The sequence below is a fragment of the Stenella coeruleoalba genome (genome assembly GCF_951394435.1).
Source record: "Stenella coeruleoalba genome assembly, chromosome: 12".
Lineage (NCBI taxonomy): Eukaryota > Metazoa > Chordata > Mammalia > Artiodactyla > Delphinidae > Stenella > Stenella coeruleoalba.
In genome coordinates, this window is record NC_137158.1 from 71,675,043 (window position 1) to 71,701,020 (window position 25,978).

The 25,978-nt window shown below is 38.8% G+C and overlaps 1 protein-coding gene across 2 annotated transcripts in view; it reads left to right on the forward strand.

Annotated features, from left to right (window-relative positions):
* GRM1 (glutamate metabotropic receptor 1) overlaps positions 1–25,978 on the forward strand; it is a gene marked incomplete at its 3' end in the record, with an annotated part of 396,780 nt that overhangs the window by 310,595 nt on the left and 60,207 nt on the right. For both annotated transcript variants that reach the window (XM_079939225.1, XM_079939226.1), the window contains one exon: positions 22,099–22,345. In XM_079939225.1, coding sequence (XP_079795351.1) covers positions 22,099–22,345 — 247 coding nt within the window. The remainder of the gene's footprint in view (positions 1–22,098; positions 22,346–25,978) is intronic.

The window sequence follows — 25,978 nt, forward strand, 5'->3', positions numbered from 1 at the left end:
GACTCAGTGTACTTTTTTTTTTTATGACCTTCTAAAAAATTTGGACTTTATTTAAGGAGAAGTTTAGGTTACAGCAAAATTGAGAGGCAAGTACAGAGATTTCCCGTATACTCTCTACCCCACACATGCACGGCCTTTCCCATTATCAACATTCCTCATCAGAGTGGTACATATGTTACGACGGATGAACTACACTGACATTATTGTCATCCAAAACCCATAGTTTACATTAGGGCTCAATCCTGGTGTTGTACATTATATGGGTTTGAACAAATGTGTAATGACGTATACCCACCATCATAGCACCATTCAGAGTGTTTTCATTACCCTCAAAACCCACTGTGCTCCTACGTGTCATTCCTCCTTCTCCCCGCTCCTCCTGCCCCCCGCACTGGCAACAACTGATATTTTTACTGCCTCTGTTGCGATTCATGTACTTTCAAAAAGTTTTTACTGGGAAAATAATGTTAAAATAACAACAGAAATTTATGGGAAATTCTTCCACATTCCCAATACCATAACAAATTTATTTTCACTTGTCTTTTTTACATTATAAACTTTATCTTATGTATAACCAGTTCCTACATGTGGTAGTGATATTGTTGATCCAATAGTATAATTTAAATTTTCAATTTTATCTTAGATTAAAATAATCTTTTTTCTTCTTATCTCTGTTTCCTTCTCTTACCCACATCTAAACACTGCATTGTCACCCTGATATTATCCCCACTCTACCAATTACTTTTATTTTACAATGCTGCTTTATTTAAAATTCCTTGTTGTTTAGATAGGAACAAAAAGGGGATAATACATATATTCTGTAACAAGGGCAGGATCAATCAACTATTTGATTAAGTCTAAGTTAAATATAAGTAAATCTACCGGATGTTTATTCTATACTATTATGTCCCAAATGCTGTGTGAGTGTGTAATGATACGCTATGTGGTGCGCAAGATTAGTAAAATGATAGCTGCACTCACAGAAATTTATAGTCTGATTGAGGTGATGGGACATATTCACATGATTCAATTAACTAACATGACCTAAGCATATATAATAGCACGATAGGCTGAAATAATGAAGTGCCAAATTATGAGATACGGAAACTGATATGAGGTCTAGAAACTGACAGGACAGGAAAGTCCGAGCTATAAAAAAATGTGCTAACTGTGAAGTTTAGATTCGTGCAGGAAGAGCGCGCAGAGGGCCCTGCAGCCACGCCTCTCAGGAGGGCTCTCAGAAGAGGAACTGATGAGGGCACCACTGTGGCAGAATTTAGGCACCAGTAGGAATGGGTTTCAGGGAACTGCCAGGAATGTTCCATCAGCTGTCCGTGGAATGTGTTCATCCTAACTTAGAACCATATCCCCCCCCAGCCAGGGCATAAGGGTTTGCCCCAGCCCAGAGAGAAGGCACTAAGAGAGGAAGAATCAAACTCTGTAGAGTAAGATGATATTGTGTTTTTATACTTAATCTTTTTCTAGCTAGGGAAAAATGGATAATAAACAGGAAACAATGGGAAAAGGTATTGTACAAACCAAAGAACAGAGTCTAGTTCGCTATTGTGTGTGTGTGTCTATATATTTTCAAATCCTGTTAGTAAATTCAGAAGACTGTCATAAGCAAGAGATATAATTAATTCTTACCTGGAAAAGTCCTTTTAAGACCCCATGCTTAGGAGACCGACAAATGAATTTCTATCTCTAGCGTGTTGCTTACTAGTTATGGGGTCAGGAGCAACCTTAGTTTCTTCAACTCCAGAATAAAGTCTTAATAAGCAGTGTACAAATAGATGTCAGTTTTGTTCCATTTTCTTTCAAAAGAAAGCTTTCTAACCTCATACATGTTTATTTTTGAAGATGACTTTAAGCTTCTATAAGTGACAGTAAAAAATTAATGGTCTGGCTGACAACTGTCTTTGAAGGACCACCTTAAAATCAGCTGGTTGATAGAAAAATGGGCTTTCAGACTGTTCAATAGCTTGGAAGTTGGAAAAAATCATAGAACCAGAATGAGATAGCACACTGTCTGGTTATCATTTCAGGGAAACGAGCATTTCTTTACTTCTTAAATATTCAGAGAGAAGTACTCTTTGAACACTACAGTATTTGTTGAGGTGGTAGATTTCATGAAATATAAAAGCTAGTTGTCTTCTCCTTGGGGGTCTCTTATTACCTACTTTCTGTAGTTGGCTGGAGGCTAATACACCAGGTCTATCAGCCAGTGAGAGTTGTGTTCGTTTTCTACTGCCGCCTTAACAAATGATCACAAAGTCAGCAGCTTAAAATAACATCCAGTTATTATCTCACAGTTGTGTAGGTCACAAGTCTTGGTATAACTGGCCCAACTGAGTCGTGTTGAGTGTCTCACAAGACTCTGGGGAAGAATCCTTCCTAAGTTCATTTAGCTTGTTGGCGGAAATCTGTCCTTCGCAGCTTGTCCTTGTATCTTTGCTGCCTGTCAGCTAGCAGTCGTTCTTATAGGTTTCCCACATACTTTTTTCCTGCTTTCCATATGACTGCTTCAGCAAGGATCGGTCAAATCCCTCTCACGCTTCAGATCTCTCCAGTTCATCTTCTGCCACACGTCTCTGACTCCAACTAGCCAAAGGTCTCTATTTTTAAGACTCATGTGGGTTAGATTGGATCTACCTGGATAGTCCAGAATAATCCCCTTATTTTTAAGCCCCTCAACCTTAACTACAAAATACCTTTGCCTTGTAACATAACACTCACAGGTTCCAGAGATCTGGACGTCTCTAGGGGGCCCTTCTGCCTACCACAAGAAATTAAAAGCTATCACTCATCCATTTTCAGAACATATTGTCTTCATGAAAGACACTTTTAGAATTTTAGTTAAATGATCTTGGAAATATAACCTCTCTGAGGAGTAGTTGCTGGCAGTTGAACAACACTGATTTACCTCAAATATGTGCTTACTGGTTGTTTTTCTGGATTCTCTCCTAACATGAGTAACAAGTCTTTTGCTCCATCTCTGTTGTGGTTCTTTAGGACAATGATCAGGAAAGAAACTGCATACAGATTTTATTACATTTCCTGGTGGTGATGTGGGCAGGCATAGATGCTGAATCATCTGGCATCATTTGGTAGGATTCAGCTGGTAGGGGAGACTCTGGTCATCTGAAAACAGAGCATTCCTGTCACTCAGGACGTGTTGCTCCCAGGAAGGAGTTAATGTTCTCCTCACATGGGTGCAAATAATGGCTACAATGGCTACAGCTGCTCAAAGACCCTAGAGACAAAATCCTAAATCCTGAGCTGCTGATTCTTAACATCCATGGTTTATTCATATTTTTTTGCCTAGGTCAAGCAAAAATCTCTGATATTCTTTCTCTCTCTTTCTCTTCCGCCCCCCCACCCCCCATGTTTATTTCATTCAAGTCTAGAAAAATACAATGGGAAAATCTCAAATCACACATTATTATTATAAAATCCTCGCTTTTCAGTCGGATTTTCTCTTCTTCCTCCCTTTGCCTTACTCGTCCTTCAGCCATTTCACTGCTAATTAGAACTTCTACCAGGAAGTCAACAGTGGCAGAGAAGTGAAACATAGGTACATCTGACCCTAATTATTTGCCCCAATGTAAGGTTTAGGAAATGAGGAAGTGAAAAACAGTGACCAGAAAGAATTAGGCTCTTCAGTCTTCCTTACTAGTCCCAGAATACCAGTGACAATCATGGGTAATTGGGTGGCTTCATCGTCAGCCAGTGGATTACCTTTAGTGTGGAGATCTGCACGTACTTCGAATTCATATTGCAAATTTTGGCATTTACCTAGATCATCCTTTCTTATTTTACAAGATGAGGAAACTTGACCCAGAAAGATTTACTGTTTTGTGCATAGCCACACAACACAAATACCGTGTAAATTTTCTCATGTAATATCTACAAATTTGACCCTATTATCCTCCTGAAAACATATGGAGAAGCTAAGGCCAAAATTTGTTAATGACTTACAGTCACACTGGTTAATATGAACAGGCTAAGACCAGAATGCAAATCTTCTGTTCTCTCTTCATATACACCTCCCATCAACTTAGGTCTGGCCAGGTGTGGAAAAGTCCCAGGGAAAGCAGATATGCTGTAAGAGAGTGGTTATATGGGGTGGAAAGCACTTGGTGTATCATTATTTGCATCTTCACATGCTCTTAGTGTGCCATGATGTCTTTTTGTCCACTAATAAATCACCATAAGCTTGAGGCCTTTGTCTTGACAACCTAATTTTCTCTCAGGCCAAGACCATTCCATGCTCCTGGTGATCTATGACTAGACCTCATCCTTGAGTAAATTCCTGTGTAAAGAATTTCTCTTCATTTGAAAATCTTCCCTTTGGAATTCAGCCAAAATTTAATGAGAAAAATTATCTATTATGCAGTCTCGCTCTTAAAGCAAATCTAAGTCTCCCTTTGCAGAATTCTTGTAGGTGCTATCTGCCTTCAGTGAGGAATAATTTAGAAATTGAATAAGAAATCCCTTTCATTGACTGACATCTTGCAGATTAAATCTGAAGCCTCTCGAACTTCATTACAGCTTCATGAATATTGTAAGGCTTTAAAACTTGGCTGTGGTTTTGAAACGCAGCCAAGAAGGTGTTAATGTTTGTTAGAACTTGTATTTATGTAATGCCTTTTCTTCCGACTGATTTAAAGCACCTAGCACATTGTTTCAGTCTATCTCCATAATATGCTTATGGGTTGTTAAGTTAAGGCTTCATTATTCCCACTTTATAAGTAGGAGGCGTAGGGGTCAATGAAGTGACACCAACTAACAAAGGACACGTAATTCTCTATTACATATTTTCCAGCTCTGAATCCCTATTTGGGAAAGCTGCTTTCACTGGTAACATGCCTCTTATTTGCATTACATTGCATTAGCTATGCATTAAATCTCTACTTCTGTTTCAGCCTTATTCCCAGCTCCTGCGACCCTCTTCCCTTCATTTGCCTACCCACTTGATTTCCGTCAGTAACTTCCTACTCCAACTCCTAGGACATCATTCTTAATCTTTAAAGTGCGTGAGAATCTCCCAGGGCACTCTGGCCTCAGTAATGGTGATTGTTTTTTTAATAGATCTAGGATGGAGCCCAGGAACCTTCATTTTAGCAGATACCTTAAAAAAATCCAGTGCTGATAATAATTGAGAGAAGTGCCTCACAATCAATCCTGATGTGGAGTAGAAAAGCCAGGAAGAGTTTTAGAGTCCTGAACATATTAACTATGGTCTAGTACATTACAGGCCATTTGTCCTGTTACGTTCGTTGGGTTTCTGAGAAGCAGAGCCAGAGGCAAAGATTCTTTTGCTAATAATATATTGAGGCATGCTCTCAAGAGGAGAGGGAGGGATTCGGGATAGGGCTGGGGAATAGGCTAGCAATGTCTCAGCTGGAGTCTGATCCAGTCTGATCCCACAGGATGCTCTGGAATACAGACTGACCACAGAGTTAGCAAGGAGGCCAGTTTTTTGAACCTCAGAGTCAGTCAGTCATTGGCCAAGTTCTTATATGGAGTCGGGACGGGAGGGAGGTGTGGTCTTCCTGATGAGGCATCTCCAAGTTGTCTGAGGGCAATTCTTCACAGAAGGCAGCTATGGGTTGTTATCCGTCACACTGCAGCATCTGGGGTATGTGTATTCTGGCTGGTAAAGATGATCTGGACGGAGCACTAATAGTATCTGCTACAACCCTCGGATCAACAAGAATCACCTTTATTCCTCCTAGTCTTGAGCTCCTGGCTTTATCATTTCCCCACCTTGAACCACCCAATCTAACACCTAACTCTATATATTTCTGTGTCTGAGTCTCCTCCCTGGTACATTCTGTAGTCCCAGAGTTCCTTACATAATTGTTCTTAATAATCCCTTTCCTAGACAGAGAAATTCTGCCTTACAACCTGCCCATTGAAAGAGTGCTGACTCTGGCCGCCGTCAGGTTGCAGGTATCTGCATGGCTCTTCCATTGCTTCCTCTTTCCGGAGTCCCAACATGAGTTCTCGGTTTCCTGCTAAACTTATTTGTCTGACTCTGTCCCTAGTTTTCGGTGGGAATTCCACATTGCATAACTCCAGGGGCACAATTATTATTGTGTTCTCTGAGAACGATGTCTTCCAGAGACTTGTAATCTGGTAGCCCGGGCAATACTCCTTGGGTACAGGGTTATGCTTCCAGACTAGTTTTCTGCAGGCAGGATCTGGCAGCCCACTTCCCAGTTTCAGCCCCTCCCAGGCTCTCATTTCCCAGGTTCTGTCTGGAGATATCCATATGATATTAGGGATGCTAGGGATGTTTTTACTTCTCTATGCCTGTTTCTTTCTACTAAATTTCCTCTAAGGTTGTAAAATTATAAGTGGCCATCAGATGTTATTACACACTCCAATATATGGCAAACTGATAATGAAATTGAATGTTTTAACAAATTACTTGGTAGAGATATTGCTAAAATGTTCACAGGACAAAATAAACAAAGGAACTAAACTAAATGTGGAAAGAGGGGCAGAGACTTTAAGCCAGTTTCCTAGACCCTGAGATTGCTTCCTGCACATGACTTGGCCTTTTCATAGAACTGTGCACTCTGGGGTGTCTGTGTGCTACGGCAGAAATCACAAATACTGCTTCTAGCAACTTTCCTGCCAGGAAATTCTTGTTCTAAAGACACAGCACAGTCTTGTGCTTGGTAAATTAGACTTATAGTTTGTACTTACTTGCAACAAAATTCACAAAAGTGAAAAAATTATAACTACTTGAAAATATTACAATAAATATCTTATTTAAACTTAAAATAATGAGGAATTAGGAATACACAATTCAAAATAATTAAAAAGGTTTACTCCCCCTTAGCAACCAAAGAAAACAAAAGGAATAATTTTGCATCTATCAAACTGTCAAATATTTTACAAAATGGTAGTAGGCAGTGTTGTTCAGGATGTGTTAAAATGGACACTCAAATATGCAGCTGATGATAGAATAAATGGTACAGTTTTTTTGGAGGAAAAATTTTCAATATGCATCAAGAGTCAAAAGAAACACCTTGAGTGAGCAATTTTACTGCAAAGAATTTATACCAAGAGAATGATCAGATATGCAATCATATAAACATTTGTGTACAAACAAGAAAAGTAAAAACTTCCCTTATTTCTAACCCTTAACAGATCAAATATTAGTTAAGTGCTAGTATATATATTTTTAAACACTTTATTTTTTTAGAGTAGTTTTAAGTTCACAGCAAAATTGAGAGGAAGGTACAGAGGTTTCCCATATACTCCCTGCCCCATGCACGGCCTCCCCCATGATCAACATCCCTCACTAGAGTAGTAAATTTGTTATAATTTATGAACCTATGACACATCGTAATCACCCAAAGTCCCTAGTTTACATTAGGACTCACTCTTGCTGGTGTACATTCTGTGGGTTTGGACAAATGTATAATGACCTGCCTATTCCTATTCATCTCTCCGCCCCCCATCCCCAGACTGTGGCAACCACTGATATTTTTCCTGTCTCCATAGTTTTGCCTTTTCCAGAATGTCATATGTTGGAATCATGTAGTATGTAGTCTTTTCAGATTGGCTTCCTTTACTTAATAATGTGCATTTAAGTTTTCTTCATGTCTTTTTATGCCATGATAGTTCTCTCTCTTTAGCATGGACTAATATTCCATTGTCTGGATGTATGACAGTTTATTTAACCAATTGCTGGTATGTTTTTATCATGGAAGGTAACAGCCTCATTTTACTGACCTCTGTCAGGTATGCTATAAGTTGATTTTTTCAATGGTGATATAACCCAAGCTCAAAGTTTGGAGGTTTGGAGAACAGAAAAGTTTGGGGTTGAGTGGACATGAAAGAGATGGAGCAGGGTTGAAAGTACTTGCGTCTGATAAGCTTAGGAGTAACAAGACTTCTATGTGGCCTGTCCCCGCCTGTTTAAATTCTGAATTTTATTTGGGGCCCAAGCCCCAACTAATAGAAAAGCAGTAACTTTGCTTTCTTTGCCTGGTTAGTTTGCCTGTCTTCCTCCGAACCTCATGGGTGTCTATGGCTTAGAGTAAAACTCATGAATTCATGCATGTTTAAAATAGTCACTGATGTCTGGACAACCATCTAGGAGATGAGTCCTAAAAAGGAGTGATAGTACCAGGAAGAAGCCTGAGCCTTCAATGCTGAAAGATTATAGGAACTTCCTTTGGCTTATGGCTTCAAGTCTAAAACTCTCTACTGGCTATTTAAAGTTCAATGAATAATAGCTGTTATTATTGTCGTCTTTATTAACTAAGTTAATAAAGGTGTGGATATTTACTGGCTCATCCACACTCGGTGTCTGCACCCTATCAATGTTTCTGCTACATAGGAAGCCCCTTCTTCCTTCTCTTTTCTTTACCCTGTGTCTTACCATTATTTAACAGCAGTCTTATGTCCACCTCCTGCATGAAGCTTCCCTATAATTCCACAGTGATTGATTTCTTTCCTCAATTTCTGTCTTGGAGTTGGACCCACACATTTTGAGTCTTTAAAATATATACATAGAGGTTGACAGGTGGAACATGCGCCATAGTGGCTGAGTGAGCGATTTTCAAAATGAGAATGCAGTCACTGCAGTATTACATTCTTATTCTGTTAAACAACCTAAAGGAATGAGCTGGCATTCTCGTTGTAATTTTATTCTAAAAGCTATTAAAAATCCCTATTATTCCAGGTACTGACATCTTCATTCCTCTTCATCCCATCAGAGAACCAAATGGGTATGTGCCTTGAACAGCTCTCTTCCAACAGCACTCGGTCCACAAGCTTAAATACGGAACATGAATTTGGTTCTACCTTTTAAGAGATTTGAAGAACTTTCTCATTTACTGCTTCAGACTGAAATAATTGCCTGGACTTCGTCCCTTCATTTTGTGTTCCATTTATACACAGCTTGTTATTTTATTCCTACAGAGATTAAGAGCTCCTAATTTGACTAATATGTTAAATAGACACTTCATTTATATTAGTTTGTATTCAGTAATTTCAAGTAATAGCTTGTAGTCATCATATCAGGTTTCCTTTTGAGTGTTCTTAAATGTATCCTAGTCTCCATCAATATTAAATAAGCCTCAGTTAGATCATGATCCTATTCCTGAGCTGTCAGTCATTCACTATGAGAACAACTGAGATCATGTAGATGGCAATTGTCTAACTCTTGTTATTGCATGAAAATGAGCAAGGTATGATTTCATTGCAGGTGGAGTCTATTCTGACAAGGTGATGGTGGTTTTGCAATTTCAATAGGAATCGGGGATGTTTTATGGTGGATTTCTTGCAGCAAAATGGCTCTCAGCCATCCTTGCTCTTTGCATCACAAGATGATCTGGACTTCTAAAGCTTGTATCTCCTTCACATTCAGGAAGCCAGACAAATAGAAACTCACCAATAAACAAGAATATCCCTTGGTACACAAAATAATGCTTTTCCCCCTGGACCAATGTAACTTGAAAAAATCCACCAATGAATTTTTATGCTGTTCCAGTCTATGTGAATAGTTGTTGGGATTCTGATTCAGCAGTTGTTGAGGCAGAGAAATCATTGCTGCCTTTACTTTAGAGTTCTGTGAGCTTTCCGGGGGCATGACTGAAAAGTCAATGCCAAGTGTTCATAGAGAAGATGCTTTTAATGGTTTCCTGTTGACCTCATCACTAAAAGAAGCTGTCATATTTGATCAAGGTGGCAGTGTCATCCTGATCAATCTCTTCCTTGGTTTTCTCTTCCCATATATTTCTGATCGCCTACAGGGTGAATATACATGCCCTGGTTCCAGTGCTCAGCAAACTAATCTCTGTTTTGGCCTTCTTATCTCTAGTTAAGGGTAGAATTCACCTCTGCTGCCACCTTTTTCTTCCTAGCTGTGTAAGAAATCAGTGCAGGGGTACCGATGCCACATCTCTAAGCCCACTCAGAATGCTGTGACAGCTCAGCATGCCCTGTGTTAAGTAGGAAGCTTCCTCTTTCTATGTTAAGTTCATTTGAAGAATGCTGCAAAATATCAGGCCTTAAAATAGTACCGTGCTTTGAATGCACACATACAGCTGTTTAATCCAAAGCATGTGCAAACACACGCACACACACATATGCATAAGCACACGGTAATAAAGAGTTCTGCTATCACTGAATTTTACGCCCAGAACCAGACTTGCCGTCACATAACACAGGCTTTGGTATAAATCAGCCTAGATTTCTTCTACCTTTACAATGAGATACAGGTATCTATTGTTCGTTCCTTCAATCTAGCCTTGGTTGTCACTAACCCCATCCATCCATTCTGCTGAGTTTTGAACCTTAGTGGTTAGTGGGTGCCAAGTTCTCTGCACTCTTCCTTCTTTCTAGAGTTGGCTACTCTTTTATGGGTGTTTGAGAATCAGGTAGATACATTGAAAGGTGGGGAGGCACACCTATTTTATCTAAATTCCACATCCTAATTGAAGTTAATTGTCTTTATTACACTAGAAAAAGTTCAATCTGAGTATGAAAATGAACAAGTGCACTTGTGTTCACTTGTACACAAGTGTAGACGAAGAATCATCTTGACCCCATCTGTGTTTGTCTTATATCCTCATCTAAGAATAAGCTGAAACCACCAGGGAAAAATCCTGATATGTTGTTCAATTATTTCAGTAGGACTGAATCCCAAGATTGAGGCATCATCCAAGTAGGGTATAACACCCGGCATCCTAGAAAGCACTAAAAGAGTCGCATAGTCAACAGAAATATTGTCTAAGAAATGCTAAATTCCACATGTTCTCAAGTGCACTTTTTTTTTTTTAAATTTGATTTTTATTTTTGGCTGCGTTGGGTCTTCATTGCTATGCACAGGCTTTCTCTAGTTGCAGCGAGCAGGGGCTACTCTTCATTGTGGTGCGCGGGCTTCTTGTTGTGGTGGCTTCTCTTGTTGTGGAGCGTGGGCTCTAGGCACATGAGGGCTTCAGTAGTTGTGGCATGCAAGCTCAGTAGTTGTGGCTCGTGGGCTGTAGAGCACAGTCTCAGTAGTTGTGGTGCACGGGCTTAGTTGCTCTGGGGCTTGTGGGATCTTCCTGGACCAGGGATCGCACCTGTGTCCCCTGCATTGGCAGGCAGATTCTTATCCACTGCACCACCAAGGAAATCCTCAAGTGCATTTTTGATGAGTGTGTTCTGATAAGCTTGAGCAAAGTCAGTTTGCAAAGACTTGACCCCAGCAGTCTAAGTTAGCAGACTAGGTTAACTACAGGCACTGAGCGTGGGTGTTGCTTGAGACAGTTCCTTGTGATACTTTGGAGCGTCCTCAAAGTCTGTTCTTTTGTTGTGGCTTCCAAACTGATATTACCAACCAAGACTGTATGCCTGCCTCGAGGGCCACTTGTTTAATTAGATTCTTCAGTTAACTTTCTGTGGGTATTTCCCCTTAGAAGAAGATTTACTTTCAACTTTTTAAATGCATGGACTACATTTATGGCCAGAATTGACCCTGCAGCAGTCTAGAACCTCAGATAAAACCCTGGGGAATCAGTTAATCATTTCTTGTGGCTGAGGGTCATAGAATCTAGAATATTGATTCTTAGTGATGGGTTTCCTCCCAAATGATTTTTATCTGTTGGATTTAGCCTTCTCTATGGAGTGTTGAATGGAGCATCTATAGGAAAAAATTCATGCAAAAAAAATTCTGCCTCTATATCAATATCATCCATGTGAAATAAATCATGACAACCTCACCATGTGATGAAATGTGTGGAAGTTCTCTTTATAGATTATATATAATCTACAATCAGGGGCAAATTTCATTCTGCACACATGAACATTTATTAATATAGCATCAAATGCAATCTGCCCATGAGCCTGCTGAGTGGAATGTCACTCTTGGGTTACAACTGAGCAAGAGACAGGGCAACATAGTACTTAAGAGTGAGAGCTCTAGAGTCAGCTGGGTGTCAGGCTAGTCACCACCACTGTCCAGCTGTGTGATCTTGGACAAGTTCTTGGATTTTCCATTAGTAAGCTGGGCATAGTAATATCACCCATTTAATAAGTCATCGCGAGGTGAATAGGTATTATATGTAAAGCACCTGATTAAGTTCCTGTCACATAGCAAGCATTCAATCATGTTACCTCTTGTTACCTGACACTAGTCCAGGTTGGATGCTAATGTTTGTACATTTTTTAAAAATAAAGTTTGTATTTTAGAAGAGTTTTCAATAAAAGTTGCAAAGGTGTATCAGAGAGTTCTCAAATACCCTGCACTCAGTTTCCCCTGTTGTTAGCATCTCATATTGCTGTGCTACATTTGCCACAATTAATGAGCCAACACAGGTGCATTACTATTAACTAAACTCCATATTTTTTTTTCTTATTTCATCAGTTTTCCTTTTTCTGTTCCAGGATCTCATCCAGGGTATCACGTTATATTTATTTTTCATGTCTCTTTGGCTCCTCTCAGCTGCGATAATTCTCAAATTTCCCTTGTTTTTGATGACCTTGACAGTTTTTAGGAGTACTGATCAGGTATTTTGTAGAGTGTCACTAAATTTGAGTTTGGCAAACGTATTTCTCATAGTCAGACTGAGATTATGAGTTTTGGGGGGAAGACCCCAGAGGTGAAGTGTCTTTCTCAACACAATGTACTGGAGTACACCCTATCAGTTTATCATTGATAATGTTAACATTGATCACCTGGCTAATGAAGCATTTACTAAGTTTCTGTTTCTATCTCTTTTTTTTGTACTGTACTCTTTGAAAGCAAATCACTAAGTGCATCCCACACTTAAAGGGTGTGGAATTATGCTCCACCTTCTTGAGGGCAGATTAGCTACATAAATTATTTGGAATTCTTCTGTACAGGAGATTTGTCTCTTCCCCATTAATGTTTTTATTTAATTCTTTATTTATATCAGTTGGACTCAAGAGTATTTATATTTTATAGTTTGGCTTATAATCCAATACTATATTATTGATTTTCTTGCTCAAATTGTGTCAGCTTGGGCCATTGGGAGGCCTTTTATTTGATTCTAGTGTTCTTTTGACATATCTCTATTGTTTTATTTCTTAAGCAACTTCCTTATATTCTGGCACTACAAGATGTTTCAGGCTCATCTTGTATACTTCCTGCCCCAGCCCTACAACTGGTTATTTCTCCAAAGGCATTCTGATCCTCTTTATTAGAGAATGGCGTTAGAATCCAAGATCTGGGCACTGGGCATGCTCATTATGATTGGGGTGTTTTTGCTTCAGTGGGCAGAGTTGGGAAGTATATAAATATATACCAATCTGCATATAAACATATGTATGATTATTTCTATATTAATTCATCAGTACATATATTAAGCTAAATTTAAATTCGTACTTATGCCTTTACCTCGATTCCAGTACCACATGGTTTATTCTAGCTTTTCCCCTTTGCTTATCAGTAACCTTCCCCACTCCAACTGTGATAAACTTGGATTCTATCGTCTGTCATCCATTTATTCATTTTTTTCTGTTTTGCTTTTTGTTTTTTTGGCCTCTCAGCTTGTGGGATCTTAGTTCTGCAACCAGGGGTCAAATGTGGGCCCCCAGCAGTGGAAGCTCAGACTCCTAACCACTGGACCACGAGGGAATTCCCTATTCATTTATTTTTTCAACCTTGGTATATGTGTAGAGCTATTTCAGCATTGTTTACCCATACCCTATGATAAACAACTTTACCAGTTAGAATATAGAGCTTATATTCCACTCCTGAATATAATTTTAATAGAATTGGATCAGCCCTGTGACCTCTCAAGGAGTCCTTCTTAATGAATCTATTTTTGGCATTCTTGTTTCTGTAAATATGCCCTTCACAACCTGAGCAGAGTGATTGACATATCCAAGCAGATTTGCATAAAGTCTGAACCCTGTATGTGTTTTAGCAATAGACCCTGTTCAGAGCTTTTTGCCCGTATGTGCTTGACAACGTTAATCTTAGGAGCTACTCTTTTAATTTCTGTGACAGATATTGATTGAAGTCTCACTAGCCATGAGTTCCTGTTAGGCTCTTAGGAATTCCAGATTTGATTCTTGCAAGAGATGCTGTTGGGAGACACCACATAAAAGCCAATATGTCATTCAAGAAATTCCAACCAGCATTGGGACAGATAGCGTTTTGGTCTACATGAACTGTTAAGTGTACATAAAATATCCGTGTAAAATATCAACTAAGAGTGCCCTGCAGAAATGAACCTTACATGAAAATCCACAGTATATCTCATTCTTAGGTGATGGGGGCATGGTAATAAACCTTATGGCCTGTATTTAAACCTGTATTTAATCCTGTGCAGAACATGGAAAGCTTCGAATCCAAGTTTCCATTTTATCACTTGGCATATGAATTCCAGGAAAAAGACTGAAGGATAGGATATCCTTAATATATCCCAAAGTAGATTTTTTTAATGGTACATTTTGTCAAGTTATAAATACTGTACTGTATTAATCAGAAGTCAATCATAAAAGTGGATTTGCAATACTAACACCATGTAACTTTTAAGGTTTTGTTTTGTAATAAACAAGACCCTATATTGGTTATCAGAAGATGCTGGTAGACTCTAATACGTCAGAGATAAGTAGATTTTTCACAAATCGTTCTTATATTTCTGCAAAGTCCACTCTGACTTATTAGCTCAATCTAAACACTGAAGCATGAAACTAGAGATACTACAAAAGGGAACTTGAAATGGACCATAATAGCATTAAATCATGGAACTACCTTACATTTGTAAAAGAAAGCATGTTTCCTATCACCCATAAATAAGCAGAAGTGGAGCTATGAGCATACATATGCCTCCTTAGCATTTAGAAGAGACCAAGATGAATAGGCTTGGCAAGGATTCTGACCCAGCAGGTTGTTGAGACAGGAGTTGTTTCCTGATGAATTTTAACAACACCCTAACTTCCCACATTGGCTCAAGCAGCCAGCTCTCTGTAACATACTCGTTCTCTATGATTACCTGCCAAATGCTTATTGCAGACCTGTGGGGAGTTGTTTATAACTCCATGACACTGTTTTGTGCCAGATCAATAAAGGCAAAGGCACATGAGAAGCTGCCCTTATTTTCTCTCTGTAGAGAAACAAAGAGCCCCACAGCTCAACTGAATGTTACTGACTAATCCTCAACGTCACTTAAACTCTCCAGGGATTGTCCTCATTTGTTTTTCATATAACACTATAATTTTTTGAAATATGAATTAGCTAAAATGCAGTTGTATTTTCAGGGAATTGAAGGCTTACCATACATTATCAGCAATTTGCAGGGAGCCGGCTGTGTGTGTGTCATATAACTGGGGGATTTCTCTCTTTAACAATAGATTGTGATGATGTATTTAGAAAAATGTCTGTATTGTTCACATATGTTAAAACCAGGTGGGTTTAAGCAATAGAAATTCAGCCAATAACACACGCTCAAGTAATTGATCCTTACTTTCTTCTTTTCCATCCTACATAGGAGTTAATACACATTTTAATAAACTGAATAGAAAATAATGGAGGGGTCATATTTTTCTGTGATGTGAGCTGAGAAAATTTTTAGTGAAAGAGGAAAGTATAGAGTCAGAGGAAAAAAAGACTTCAAAGATTTTAAACTTGAGTATGAACAAGGCTGGACTGTTGTGAATCTTACCACAAATTCTTCCTGGGAAATCATACGGAAAATTTAATAGCCAGGCCTTCAGGAAAACTTGCCAGCACTTTAGTCCTTTGAGGTCATTATTTTAAAAAAGACCTGATTAATTTTCTCTCAATTAATCTGATACTCAGGTCATTTAAAGTAACATGAATTTCATTTTCTTTGCTTGATACGTTAACAATATAAAACAATTACAGTTCTTTCTATTTCAATCTGAATGGAGATTGTATCAAATTATGTATTGAATATATAATGCTCTCAGTTAAAAAGAAACAGTGGAGAGCTACAAAAGCCAAGAAACCAGAAGAATGTTTTCTCCAGGGACAGTTATGTTTACTAATGTTTCCCAAAACATTTCCTTGTTATGAGGAGATAAAAGAATGCTTGTTTTGTTTATTTTTATTTTGAATTTAATGCTGAGAGTCTAGATTTTAAAAGGCAACATAACTAGATCTACATGCATAGCGGTAAGGCTGTACTAATTAAATAGAAAAAATAGGCATCAACAAAAGTACTCTATTGGAGTTCAACATTCTTTCCATTTATTTTCTACGTGTTTCCACTTTGGACATTCAAACTGGGACGATATTACTAAAAATTCAGAACGAATAAACATCAAACTAATTGTTTTTCCTAACTGATGTCTCATTATCTGTTATAGAACTGCTCCAGCAGTTGGACGGGGCTGCTATTGTATGCATAGTGCCACATGGCAGGGACCAGGTCCAGCTCTGGAGGCCACTGCCTCTGTCCTTGGTAGCTGTGTGACCTTGAATTCAGAACCCCAGGGGTTTCAGTGGCACAGCCAATGTGGCACAACCCAAATTTGAACCCAACTAAGGAGTAGACCCAGGAGTGAAACAGATGGAGATAAAATGTAAGATATGTTTTATTAATAATGTGATTGCATACATAGAAAGCTCAAAAGAATTTATAAGAAATTAGAATTAATAAGTAAGTTTGGAAAGCTTGCAGGATACGAGGCTGAAACACAGATATCAATAGCATTTCTCTATACTGGCAACAAATAATTTAAAAAATTTTCAAGTACACCAATTGTAGTAGTACCATAAAAATCAAATACCTAGTATCTGCATACTGAAAAATTACAAAACATTGCTGGGATAAATTAAGGAAGCTCTAAATAAATGGAAGCCTCTGGAAATGCTATATATCATGATATGGGGAGCAGTTACATGGGTATGTACATATGTAAACATTTATTAATAAACGTTTATTAATATTATAATGTACAGTAAAGATTTCTGCACCATATGTGAGTTATACCTCAGTGAAGAAGTTTTTAAAAGTTAATAAAAAAACTAACTGACAAACAAACAACAACAATAAAAAAAAACACAACAAACTGGATTAGGGACATGGATCAGATATGTGACCACAATAGACTTTTCAATACTAGATTAACCTGTCTCGCCTACTGGCACAACTGTCGACTACAGCCCACATTTACCAAAGGCTGGAGAATCAACCAGAACCTTTGAGAATTGTCAAGTGCAGGCCTGCAGATGAGAGAGAAAGGGGCTGAGCTAAGCATGCCCAGTTTCTTTTTCTCAATCCTGCAAAAAGATGAATCACTCCACTCTTCCCATTGAGTAAGACAAGAGGCCTGAGATGGTACTAAGTAAGAACCTTCTTCACAAAGAAGCATTAATATAAGGGAAAGGGAAAGGAAAACATTTCTCCCCAATCGTGATTTCAATTATCTATGCTTTAATCTTCTCATTTGTAAAATGGTGATAATAGAACAAAACTCATACAGTTTTGTAAGAATTAAAAAAAGATAGTATATGTAAAGGACTTTGCTAAGTACCAATAAGTGTGGAATTGGAGAAGCAAAGCATAGGAACTTTAGAGGGGGAAAGACATTTTCAGAAAGATAATCTGATCTACTTGTGGTATTTTTTAGATTAGGAAACTGAGACTCAAGGAGATCTAGACCCTTGTCCAAGTTCCATGGCTAGTTGGATATGTATTGTTGATATATTATAGCAGAACTGCCTCTAGTGTTACTGACTGCAAGTTCATGTTCCCAATGCACAGTGAGGCCAAACAAACTGAAAAGTCAGTTTGGAGCTGAGAAAGGTTTACTGCAGGACCAAGCAAGGAGAACAGGTGGCTCATGCTCAAGAAAAACCAGAACTCCCCAATGGTTTGGTGGCAAGAAGTTTTTATAGGCAAAATTTGGGGTGAGGGCTACAGGGTGTGTGACTTTCTTCTGATTGGCTGGTGGTGAGGTTACAGGGCAGTGTTCCAGGAATCTTGTTCTCAGCCTGAAGTTACCGTCCTCTACCTGGGTGAGGGTCTGCCTGCAGAAGAACTGGAAGATATTGTTATGTATATCCCTTAAGGAGGAACCAGGACCCTGCCCCGTGGCTGCACTATTGTTTCTTTTTTTTTTTAATTAAAAAAAAATTTTATTGGAGTATAGTTGCTTTACAATATTGTGTTAGTTTATACTGTACAGCAAGTGAATCAGCTATATGTATACACATATCCCCTCTTTTTTGGATTTCCTTCTCATCTATGTCACCACAGAGCACTGAGTAGAGTTCCCTGTGTTATACAGTAGGTTCTCATTAGTTATCTGTTTTATGCATAGTATCAATAGTGTATATATGTCAATCCCAATCTCCCAATTCATCCCACGCCCCCCCCCTTGCCCCTTGGTATCCATACGTTTGATCTCTACGTCTGTGTCTCTATTTCTGCTTTGTAAATTTTGTAGACATGGATGGACCTAGAGACTGTCAAACAGAGTGAAGTAAGTCAGAAAGAGAAAGACAAGTATCGTATATTGACGCATATATGTGGAATCTGAAAAAATTGGTACAGACGATCTTATTTATTTGCACTAATGTTTCTTGACTGCTCCTCCTTTGTTTTTGCATTCCCTCCCTTCCCCGATAAGCAACTGTTTGAGTCTGCACTTTGGAACTCAGGGAAGGTCAAGGAGGCTGAATGAAGCCTATTTCTTTCAAACAAGAAACTGGGGACATGGAAAGAATTCATAGCCAGGAGAGCCCCACAGGGTCCTGCTCCATTTCACTAGGTCCCAGGTGTTTAAGTGCCTAGTCCCGTGCTCTTTCTTTCTGCTATACCACTCTGCTGAATAGCCATCCTAAATGGCAGCAGATGGAATTGCCAGCCCTTCTCCCCACCACCGTGGATTTCCTGTTTTCAGAAGGTACACAGTGTTTCTACCCTCATGGAGGCTCTGTGTGCTGCCATACTCAGGCAGCAGTTTATAGCCCTTGTGTTTTGCAATAAGAACAAGGTTACTATTTAGAATCAAGGTAGCTATTTTCACAGTCTGCTGTGAAGTAGTTAGGCAGGTATTCTTTTGAAGGTAAATAAACACAGTCAACTACAATTATTTGATTCCATTTAGTATATTAGAAAATGTAGTAGTTTAATGATACCCTAGTGGCCTGTAATGGTTAATGCACCGCAGAAAATGAATCATAAAATCCCCTTCTTACTAATAACTCTGAGACTAGTGTTATTAAAAAGGCACTAAACCCCAGGGAATCAGAGTGTTTTCACCTTCCCACCAAGTGACAATAATATTAGTTTGGATTCTCTATTCGCTGGTCATGAAAATATAGGATCTTTGGGCAGAAGGAAAACCTGTATCATATTCTATTTGTTTGATGATAAATTCTTGCAGCATCATCTGGCACTGTTGCTATGGCAAAGAAAATGGTCCTGTAAAGGCCAGGTGATTTTCTAACTCTGTCACACCTTCCCAAATGCTAGTTCATCGTGAACTGGCGTAGTAGCTGAAGAGAGACTTCTTACTGATGGGAAGTAGCATCCCCTTCATGTGCAGACCCAGGGGACTGGCAGGGTAGGGAAGTGCATGTGTCACTTTAGATTTACACAAACACACAAGCTGTTTGTGTTTATTTGGAAAAGGGTTTGAGTTACAAATATTCCCTGAAAACATGTGCCTAGCCTCCTGGTTTTCTGTATGATAAATACTGACAGGATGAGCTTCTTTGTCTTAATTTGCAGTTAATAGATTGAGTGCTAGTACTTCTAGTCAGAGAGACAGCTGTGCACATTTGGAACAATCCCAGGGAGAAGACCTCAAAAAGCTTGAAAATGATACTGGTGCACAGAAGGATGCCCTGTCCTCAGTCGCCAGAAAAGTGTCTCCTCTGTAGACTTCTATATCTACACCCACGTTTCTGCCAACTTACAGAAAGAACAAGTATCAAGGGGGCATTTTCATACCATTGCTCTTTCCTCACTTATAAACAGTGGGATTCATGTCCCTTTGGCAGGATTATCATGATATCATTATTTGAGTATTGTATATAATAAACACAAAAAATAGTAGCCAGTATTACTATTAATGTGTATATTTCCCATTAAGACAAATGTAAAATTAGTTTAAATTAAGAAGAATATTCCACTAATTGTTTATTGTGTATATATATCAATAAATATACATATGTATACATGAATGTATATATATTTACATGTGTTATTTTATATATTTTTCATATATATATACATATATACACACATATCTTACTCATAACATCAGTAAATAGATACAGTTGGAAGTCAGCATGGCTCAAGAAACACGTCACCATTTGACCAGTTTGCCTTAATTACACCGGTGTTTCTGGAATAATTATTACTCACGTCACTCACAAAAGTAACCCAGTTTGGACACTAAGTTATATGATAGTCCTAAATAAGGATCAAAAGGAAAACATTGATCTCAAAGAAATCCAAGACCAGTTACAGTCCCAATGCTGATGAATAAGGCATCCACTAGACAAGACAGCTTAAGAAATTTGTACTGGGGACACCAAAATAATTTTTAAAATATATAATACATCTTTAGTAGCATTTATCAAAACAAAAACAAAACAACAGACTCAGTGGTCATAAGGTTTGTCCCTAACAGAGAAAAGAACGCACATTTTTTGACAGTTTGCTCCTAGGGTTGACTTTAATAGCTGCCACTTCAAGTAGATGGTTTTAGTAGAACCGCTTAAGTAGCTGCTAGAACCCTTTCAGTTTCTGCTACATTGAAGGTTATTTTGCCATCCAATTTTTGTCTATTTTTTTTCTTCTTTAACTCCTGGTAATTTCTCTAATTCTAACAGCTTTAACATTTAGCTCCAGCACTTGGGAGTTTCGGGCTGTATTTAAAGGCTCATTTAAAACTTATCAGACCGATGGCATTAATTTATCTCAGACCCAGGGGTTCTGGGTGGCAGACATAAATTACCTTATTTCAATGACTTTGCAGTTTTTTCAAGGAGGATGTTTGCTTTCTGCTTTACATAACTTCTAGACTTATTCTGTGCAGTTTGATTTTAAAATGCCCCTTCTGCCTCTCTTACTCCTATTTCCTCTTGGGAAGTGTTCTTTCAATTAGGAAAATATTACTTTAGCAAATCACACTTTTAACAAGTTCTTATTAAGCAACACTGGAAGATGAGTTAAAATGGAATTTGTCCCCCCTTCAACCTGACCTGGGTATTTTGTATCTCATTCTTAGAGTAGATGCACATGTACCTTTTTTACATTTTCAACTATACCTAAATAGATTAGCCTTAAATAGAACTCTTTGTAAATGTCTTATTTCATCTCAAGCTCAATGTCAAAGTCAAAACTCTTTATTTACCATTTCTTCTAAGTACTTCAAGCTCTCTAAGTTCCTAAGATACTCTGTTATTCTCCAGCCCAGACACCTTGGGGTTCAGTGACCTATTCAGGCTGTCACCTGTGACATAGGTGGAAATGATCGCAGAGTATCTGAAATTCACACGTAAAGCTAAAGGTTTAGATTAAATGTGTAGTGTGACTCTTCCATCAAGAAACATTTTACCTGAGTTTCTAATAATTAGCAAATCTTATTCAAATATTTCTGTACCACCAACCATATAGAAGAAGAAATTCATACTACCTAGTTCTTCTTTTTACTCTAGGTTTTTTTGGTTCTAGAGATGATAAAATTAGTGGAATCATCAAGAGAAAATATTGGGGTTTAGATGATGCACAAACTGATTTACAATGGATTGTGGATTGTCACAAAGGATATAAAAAATGCTTTTCCAGGACTGTGATATGGGGAGACTTTTAATATAAGTCTCTGTGAACCCAGAGGAAATAAGAGCTATTTTCATTGCTCCTTAAGGATTTCCTTGCAGTATGTGAAAGTTCTTTATTTTCACCTCTGTGGCGTTTGTTTTATATGTTATAAAGCTGTTATTGAATTCAGAAAATAAAATTGAATAAACTATTTTCAGATAGAGTACAGCAGAGATAGTCACAAATACAAAGCTTGAACAGGTAGGTTTGGCTTTCCCTTCTTCTGAGAGCCCTGAAAAGCATTTGGGAATTAAACATGCAGGTTTAGACTTCATTACTGCAACCTTGGTAGTGATCTGTTTTTATGTTACAGGCAATGAAAGCTTAGAAGAAAACTATGTCCAGGACAGTAAGATGGGGTTTGTCATCAACGCCATCTATGCCATGGCACATGGGCTACAGAACATGCACCATGCCCTCTGCCCTGGCCATGTGGGCCTCTGTGATGCCATGAAGCCCATCGATGGCAGCAAACTCCTGGACTTCCTCATCAAGTCCACGTTCATCGGTGTGTCTGGAGAGGAGGTGTGGTTTGATGAGAAAGGGGATGCTCCTGGAAGGTAAAGCAGTCTTTTCCATAATGGATCTAAATAACCCCGTGATCCTCTTCGAGCCAGACAGATGGATGGTCTGGCTCCCTTTGGTTCCATGGTTTCTGGGTGCCACGACGATAGACACAAACGAGGATAGACGCAAACGAGGATAGATGCAACGAGATAGCTAAAAAGAAAGGGCTAATGTTAGATGGAAATTACATTATAAAACATTGAAGATCTTCTTATTGGTAAATACCCACAATCCTGCATCCTACCAGTGCCACCCCCCTACCTCCCCACACACACATACAGCTATCATCCCTGGTCTTCCCTTAGAATGCCTGGGACCTCCCTGCAAGCCCAAGATACTAAGGAGATTACACCTGACCAGCAGGATTCTCCCTGGCACTGCCAACATCAGGTCAGCCTCCTTCTAACTGATTAGTCCCAATACTATACTGGTTGTGGAATATTGTAATATTATTCCTGCTTAAAGAGCTTAATATATGACGAGAACCAAGTCTTCATATGTATCCCTTTTTTTCAGGTTAACTTATGTTCCTGCTAACATGTTTCTTGGAACAAGAAAGAAAAGAATTTTCTGTCTGGTATTCAGTCTCTATGGCTTCCAAAGAATTAATCAAGAAGCAAAGGAAAATTAAATCTAACTAACTATATATATTTTTCCCAAGTCATTTTATATACAGTCTCTTCTGCAACACTTGCTTTTATAGTACCAGTTAGCTCATATGTAATTGGTATGCAGAGAATGATATCAGTATAAACAGTAGTTGTGTTCTTTCATAGGAATTTTCTTAGGCAAGGGATGATCAGAACAGTGGGATAAAACTTAAAACCTGCAACAGGAAAGAAAAAAGGCCCTCAGTCTGGCTACTGCACAGTGTGCCCACAATCTTTTTTTTTTTTTCCTCCTAAGCCCTGTTATCTTTCAGTACATAATTTTGCAAAGTGAGAGATTTTAGAAAAGCATATGTTGTGATAAAACAGATCATCAAATCATTTAATCCTCATCGCTATAGGCATATCATCATCTTCTTTTACAGATGATAAAACTGAGTGTCAGAGAAATGAAGAAACTCACCTAAAGTCACGCAGAGAGTAGCTGGTGGAGGCCGTGCAGTCTGAATTGACACTTGTAATCTTTTTGCCACATCGTGCTGCCTTTTAGCTAATCCTAAAATTAGGCAGAATTGCTGGCAACCTTCTTAATGTCATTTCAAATGTACTGTAAGAGACTATTTGACCCTAAATAATTCTTCACATATCTCTTCCTTTCATGTAAGCTTAAAGTTCTACGTTTAGAGAGTGCCTTGCGGGGCCTAAGTGCATTCTCCCTGTCAAAATCCAACAGCTCCAGGAAGGAGCTATAAGTAATACTCAGCAATTAAAGCGATGAATTTATCAGATTCCTTCCAAGCTGCCAGTGAGGTGGGAGCAGCTTTAGATGAAAATGAGAGTGGGAAGAATGGAATGATGCAGGGCCTGGGCGTGTGGAAAGCTTCCAGGAGCTGAGCACCTTAAGAAATGGTACCAGAGGAAAAAGTGATTCAGAGCACTGACCGCCCCCACCCCGCCCCCCTTTAAACCCGTGGTTGTAATCCTGGGTTCTCCTGGAAACCAGGTTCTATCAAGGATTGGATTTGGAATGGAAGCCTTCCTTCATGATTCTATAACATATACAATGTGCCTAGGACAGGGCCAGATGCATTTCCCACACAGCGTAGACATGAGTTTCCTCCTCCTCTCTCTATTTGTAAACTATCCAAAATATAGGCCCACAATTTTAGCGTGTTTCTCCTTCATCTTCAATTACGTATTTAAATCAAGAGTCTTCCCCTGGGTCCCTTTTCAAGGATCATTTCCACAGGCTTGAAATTGGTCAGCTTCATCTGTATTCAGTTTCTATTTCAACCACTTCCCTCTGTTTCTATCTCCTTGTCACACCGTCATTCATGCTTTGGTCCCTCTTGTAATTATCTTAGTTAATCATCATGCAACATAGATTGAATGCATTGAAAGGATGCTGTAAAGTTGTAGTTCACAGCGTGAGGATATTCCAAATAACCACCAACGTGCTAGAAGGGACTCTGGGGTCAAGAGAAAAGAGCAGTGTTCCTTAACACACACAGCACTGGGGAAGGCCTCTTTTTAGTAAGTCAGTATTTTTCCCTTGGTATCTTCAAGCATTTTTTTTTCTCCAGCTTTTGGGACTTTTCAAAAGTATGTTTTCATACCAAAATATTGTGAATTTTTCAGTTCCTAAATGCTAATTACGTGTGAACTGATTTCTCCTATTGAAATGAGGAAGTTGAAATAAAAGTCTTAGGAAACTGGTTTATAGGAAAAAGATATTCTAAAGCTCGCATTACGCCTAAGCCTGCGTTGAAAGTATGTAAGGAGATTTCACAATGTAATATGGAGTAAAACATAAAGATCAAAGGAAATGAAAAAGGGAATTACTCATACCAAACACAGCAGGCTCTGTAACCATAAGGACCTTACAATGGGAAAATATTGCAGGTGTAGATTAGTGTCCTTGATCATGAATGCGAGCCACCAGCCCACAGTTAATACCCACGTGGATATCACATAGACAGCTACTCTGAGAACATTCTGGTTTGTCTCAGCAACCAGAGGAATGAGACCCCTCTATTAACCAAAAATCAGAAAGCAGAGAGGTGAATAACGCGCTCCAGTTGCACCATTCTCTCTTCTCACTCTATGTAAGTTTTGTTCACCTGGAAAAGTAGGGGAAAGACTTCCTTTATGCCCCGAGAGTCCCCTTTCCCTTTAGGGAGCTGCTACTTATAGAAATTGCCAGAATCTGATTGTGGAGAAGCCACTAGCCATCCTGTGGGTGACAGGATGCGTTTGCACATTAAGAACAGGCAGCAAAGCTATTAAAAGATATTAGCTGTATAGATAAAGAACTAGGCCAGATATGACCAGTAGGTTTCAGATGCCAGCTAAGGTTGATTGGTAGTAGCTTCCTGGAGTGCTGGGCTGAGGAGGATTCTGAGTCTGTATCAGGGTTAGAGGGAAAGAATTCCGAGATGGGTTAGGTAGGGATATTAGGGAGGGGAGGAAGAGAGCTGAGGAAGAGGAATACGTGTTAGTTAATTGCCAGCTATTTCTTTGGGTCACGCACAAAGAGTAAGAGATATTGTCTCATATTCTAGTGCAGGAGAGTGAAGAATGCACAGGTACTGTAGGAAAGAACCCCACTTTGCAGAGCCACTGAGGGAGAGTCAGGCATCCATTTTTGGGCAACTGCCACTTGAGTTATAGTTTCCTTGGAGTAAATAGCAACATGGAAAGAAGATTGAAGAATACCAGAGAATTGTCAATAACCGAGAGAGAAATGACTATGACAACACAAAGATGTTCTCATTTTCTTATAGTATGGAAATAACCAGAGTGTTTTAGCACATTAATAGTGCTACTAATGTGAATGATATAGTGATATTGCCTTACATATGTATTTCTCCCAATTGCGAACAGCCTTATGTTAGTAAATTCCCACAAGAACCCCGTGAGCCTTACAGAGTTTAGTGACATTCCTAAGTAGTATAATCTACTATTAAAACATTAGGAAAGAGATTCCAGCTTATACATTCTAATGTCAAATGCTGTGTT